Source organism: Nematolebias whitei, chromosome 22 (genome assembly GCF_014905685.2).
Source record: "Nematolebias whitei isolate Nwh7 chromosome 22, NemWhi1, whole genome shotgun sequence".
NCBI classification, from domain to species: Eukaryota; Metazoa; Chordata; class Actinopteri; order Cyprinodontiformes; family Rivulidae; genus Nematolebias; species Nematolebias whitei.
The window spans coordinates 31,392,320-31,394,171 of record NC_056519.1 but is presented as its reverse complement, the minus strand read 5'-3'; the positions used below and the strand labels follow the sequence as shown (position 1 = coordinate 31,394,171).

General features: G+C 36.8%; 1 protein-coding gene across 1 annotated transcript in view; it reads left to right on the top strand.

Moving 5' to 3' along the window:
- LOC119428135 (G-protein coupled receptor 22-like) overlaps positions 1 to 1,852 on the top strand; it is a 22,283-nt gene that overhangs the window by 2,404 nt on the left and 18,027 nt on the right. Inside the window, exon 2 of the mRNA XM_037695772.1 lies at positions 1,358 to 1,499. Coding sequence (XP_037551700.1) covers positions 1,358 to 1,499 — 142 coding nt within the window. The remainder of the gene's footprint in view (positions 1 to 1,357; positions 1,500 to 1,852) is intronic.

Below are 1,852 nucleotides of genomic sequence, written 5' to 3'. Positions count from 1 at the left end.
AAAATGGAAATTAATTATTTAAAAATCATACATTGTATTTTTCTGGATTTTTGTTTTAGATTCCATCACTCACAGTTGAAGAGTACCTATGATAAAAATTACAGTCATCTACAAGCTTTGCAAGTGGGAAAACCTGAAAAATCAACAGTGTATCAAATACTTGTTCTCCCCACTGTATATCACTTTTTTATGATGATGATTTACTCTGGTATTGGATGCTGTGCGGCTGGAAGGATTTTTATTGAAACCTTTTTACTTTTGGACATTTGTTATGATGTGTAACCATGGCAACAATGTGTTTTTTAACAACAAGGAGCAGCTGCTTAACATCTCAAAAGCTCAAATATCTCATCTACAGCCCCAAATCCCACATGAGTTGAAAAGGAGGTGCCATGGATAAATTCCCATCAACCTTCACTGCAGGAGATCCTTCCTTCCCACAGCTATCAGCATCTATAACAACTCTTGAATGAAACCAGGATGATAAGCTACGACAACACTTAATTTCCCTCAGGGATTAATAAAGTATTTTTGAATTTAAATTGAATTTGAATTAAATATCTTAATTACTTTTTCACTTTTTGGTGCTTTATTTTTGTACCCTTGTTGCATGCTTTAGCATTTCTTGTTTGTTTGTTTGTTCTTTGTTGTAGCGAGTCAAATCGGTTCTTCTCATCCTGAATATTTCATTGTGCTGTTAACCTTATGTTAGCCTGCATATGACAAATAAACACAACTTGAAATAAACATAACTTGTAATCGGAGCTATCGATTGCACACACATTGCTATAAAAGCACCATCATAGGATGAATATATTTATGTTGACAGGAAGCATTTTCATTCAGTCAATGTGCAAATTATATGTGATGCTCAAAAACAACAAAATAACATTATGGCGAGGTGGCCTGGTTCAATGAACAATTCATATTTGAGGAATGCTTAGCCTTAAATGTATTAAAGTTATATCAATTTGATATCAGCCCGTTTCGTTCAGTCGCTCATCTCATTTTGTTCTTTCCTCTAAACATAATCATTTTTTCCAGATTGTGGGAGGACAAAGAGTGCAGAAAGCAGTGGAAATGTTAAGCATGCTGTCACAAGTGCTCTGTGCTTCTTTGAAATAAGTGTTGTTGACAAATCTGTCAAGCGCACAAGTCCTGCTGTCATCTCTTCTGTCAGCAGGATGAAATTTAATTGAACTACAAATATGATGTGTTGATGAAGTTTAGACTGACATCCAGCTTTGAGAGTTGGGGGGGGGGGGGGAGATATCCTGCTGTTCTAGCATTTGAGCACCTCGTTAGCTCTTGTTTGTGTTTTCCACAGGTTAAATGCAGTCTTTTTTTTCTATTTCAGATTACCTGTCTCAAGGTGTGGACATGAGTGGCATTGAGGTTATAGAGAACAACCTACTGCTGATCAGCAGAGCGAGGCTGGAGGTGGAGAACCAAGCCAAGAGACTGTTGGAGCAGGGCATGGAGATCCAGGTACTAATGCTGTACAGTTACAGAAACTATCAGAACGATTATTACCACTACTGTTACTACTATTACTACTGCTAATACTATTACTCCAGCTACTACTATTACTCCAGCTACTAAAAACTGCTCATAGTGATGCAGAAAATACTTTTGACAACAATGACTTTAGTCTTATTAGATGATATCGCAAATGGTCTAATAAACAGAAAGCGTGTAACGCACACATGGCTACTGCCATTACTACTGCTATTACCATTACAACTGCTACTACCATTACTCCAGCTGCTACTATTACTACTGCTACTACCATTACTACTGCTATTACCATTACTACTGCTATTACCATTACTACTGCTATTACCATTACTAC